This window comes from Pseudorca crassidens, chromosome 14 (genome assembly GCF_039906515.1).
Source record: "Pseudorca crassidens isolate mPseCra1 chromosome 14, mPseCra1.hap1, whole genome shotgun sequence".
In the NCBI taxonomy this organism is placed as follows: domain Eukaryota; kingdom Metazoa; phylum Chordata; class Mammalia; order Artiodactyla; family Delphinidae; genus Pseudorca; species Pseudorca crassidens.
In genome coordinates this window covers 75,573,527-75,576,225 of record NC_090309.1, presented here as the reverse complement: position 1 = coordinate 75,576,225, position 2,699 = coordinate 75,573,527, and the positions used below count along the sequence as shown (strand labels likewise).

Sequence of the window (2,699 nt, the reverse complement as noted above, 5' to 3'; positions counted from 1 at the left end):
AACAACTAGCTACCATTTTTCATCTAGCAGGTTAGCAAACATTAAGAAGATGGATAATACCGTTATGGCAGCCTTTACAGAGTACATACCGTGTGATGACACTCTTCTATATGCTTTATTTATTTTTTTCTTATAATCCTCACTTAACTTGTGGTCTCATTTTTAATCTCCATTTTATAGGAAATATTAGTACTTTTCTCACATAGTAAGTGCTAAAGTTAGGCTTCAAAGCAGGCAGTCTGACCTCAAAACCCATTAATTTAACTACCATTTTATGTTGTTTCTCTATTGGAATTCTGCATGTTAGTAATGAACATCTCTCCTCCTTGATATTCTCACTTATTCACAAACTGGACACAACAGTAATGTGGGAAGTTTTAAAATTATATATTAGTTCTATTATGGTGGTTATTAAAATTGCTATTTTAATACTTTTCCCTGTTAGGGAACTGAGCACAAGTACCCTAAAACAACTTTAAAGACAATTCTTCCTGGTCCTTTTAAAAAAATTAAGGAGGAGGAGCGCGGGGGCCGGCGGCAGCCGGGTCGGGCGGCCTGGGCAGCGAGCGGGTAGCGCGGGGTCAGCCTATGTGACTGGGCGGCGCCGGCGCGGCCTCCGTCAGGGGAGGATTCAAGATGACCAACAAGGAACCTCTTCCTAAAAAGGTTCGACTGAGTGAAACAGACTTCAAAGTGATGGCACGAGATGAATTAATTCTCAGGTGGAAACAATATGAAGCATATGTACAAGCTTTGGAGGGCAAGTACACAGATCTTAACTCTAATGATGTAACTGGCTTAAGGGAATCTGAAGAAAAACTAAAGCAACAACAGCAAGAGTCTGCACGCAGGGAAAACATTCTTGTAATGCGACTAGCAACCAAGGAGCAAGAGATGCAGGAGTGGACTACTCAAATCCAGTACCTCAAGCAAGTCCAGCAGCCTAGCGTTGCCCAGCTGAGATCAACAATGGTAGACCCAGCGATCAACTTGTTTTTCCTAAAAATGAAAGGTGAACTGGAACAGACTAAAGACAAACTGGAACAAGCCCAAAATGAACTGAGTGCCTGGAAGTTTACGCCTGATAGGTAAACAAATCATACTCCCCAGTCAAGACTTCCCTGACAGTCCCACTACGAGAAAGCTGTGGTGGGACAGCCAAGTACTCGTTTCCACACCAAGACTCAGACTTTTTGAGCCAAAAAGCCACATTCTTATACTATCCAGCTTGTAATGGTTAATGTAAAACTTACCAGATGAACCTTGTGTTTCAGCTTTTTTCTCTTCCCCCTCCCCTTGCTTCAGAGGCCTGATGGCGTCGGACTATTCCGAAGAAGTGGCCACCTCCGAAAAATTCCCCTTCTGGGACATGTAGACACTTGAGAAGTGTTTCTGTTTGAAGAAAACAGAGGGAGAAACAGAAGTCTTAAGTCTGTGGCACACTGTGTCTTCAGACAGTTTGGAGGAATGAAAACCTAGAGATTTAAAATCATGGACTGAACATGTAAAATTCCAGTAAATGTAAAGATGGAATATGCATCGCTCTTAACCTTGAGCATAGTGACTTAGAGACACTGTATATCAGTTTTGCCAATAAGACTGTGGACTTCGTGATTGTTGTTGAACTTCTGGGTCAAACTCAAATGAGGTGAATTTTGCCTTTAAAGGGTTTATTTGCTAAGAACCAACTTAATAGTCATGAGAGAATCAAATAATAGATGTCAGTACAAGTAGTTCATATATTTAACCATTTAGTTTGGGGCTCCATATTACTTGATTGAGCCTTAAATCAATGTGGATTTACTCAATGGTTTGTTCTTTGAATGGTTGCTAATACTGTAGATAATCTTATTGAGGACTGTACAAATAATGAAGGTGTGGTATCAAACTTCAGGTCTAAACTGTTTGAAGCATTATAAACATTCATTTCACAACTAGATTGTATAAGGATATTAGCTGTGATGAGACTCACTGCGTTATTTTTTTCAGTAGTGAAATTTATTAAATCCCTATTCCATTCAACAGGCACATGGTCAAAGAGCATTGTCATTGGTGTTAATGGGGGAATGTGTTCCTTCATTGTATTTGGGCCTTTTGTATTGCGCTCTTGATATTAAATTAAATGTGCCTTGAAAAAAAATTAGAATTATGCATTATAATATTTATATAACAATATATATTTAAATAAATATGTAAATACAAATATATTATATTTGACATATGTTGTTTAAATTTAATGTGTGCAAGATGTTGATTTGATACATTTATATATTATAATATGATTGCTATTGTAGTGATAGTTAGCATTGAAGTCATTTAATTGAACAACTGAGGTGGAACAAATATTGGGCTTATGTTTCAAGAACAGAGTATTTATAAATACTGAGAGAGTAGGAATGCTATAACTAAACAAATATTGGGAAATAGAATAATTTCTTCATCTCTTGTAACCTAAGGTCAATGAAAAATAGGTTGTTAAGAGAACAAGAAACATAAAAACTAAGTATTACAAATTTTTTCATTGCTAAATAGATACTACTTTTCAAAAAACCTAATGGTTAATTATATAAAGTTAAAGTGACCTTTATGAAACCACCAGAAGAAAATACACAACCCTTCAAAATTATCAGAACTCATATGTAAAACATAGCAAGGAAGGTCACCATATAAAGATCTAAAAAGCACAGAAAAATATCATG

The 2,699-nt window shown here is 36.8% G+C and overlaps 1 protein-coding gene across 1 annotated transcript; it reads left to right on the top strand.

Annotated features, from left to right (window-relative positions):
* Positions 1-519: 519 nt before the first annotated feature.
* Positions 520-2,053, top strand: LOC137205422 (pre-mRNA-splicing regulator WTAP-like). Its single transcript, XM_067703604.1, has 2 exons — positions 520-1,088; positions 1,306-2,053. Exons 1-2 carry the CDS (start codon positions 637-639, stop codon positions 1,373-1,375), a joined length of 522 nt encoding a protein of 173 aa, XP_067559705.1. The 5' UTR covers positions 520-636; the 3' UTR covers positions 1,376-2,053.
* Positions 2,054-2,699: the final 646 nt, after the last annotated feature.

Bases quoted from the DNA above. Each gene is read 5' to 3' on its own strand.
- LOC137205422 (XM_067703604.1), top strand. From the start codon at position 637: ATGACCAACAAGGAACCTCTTCCTAAAAAGGTTCGACTGAGTGAAACA. The intron at 1,089-1,305 runs GTAAACAAATCA...CCCTTGCTTCAG, and splicing joins TGGAAGTTTACGCCTGATAG to AGGCCTGATGGCGTCGGACT.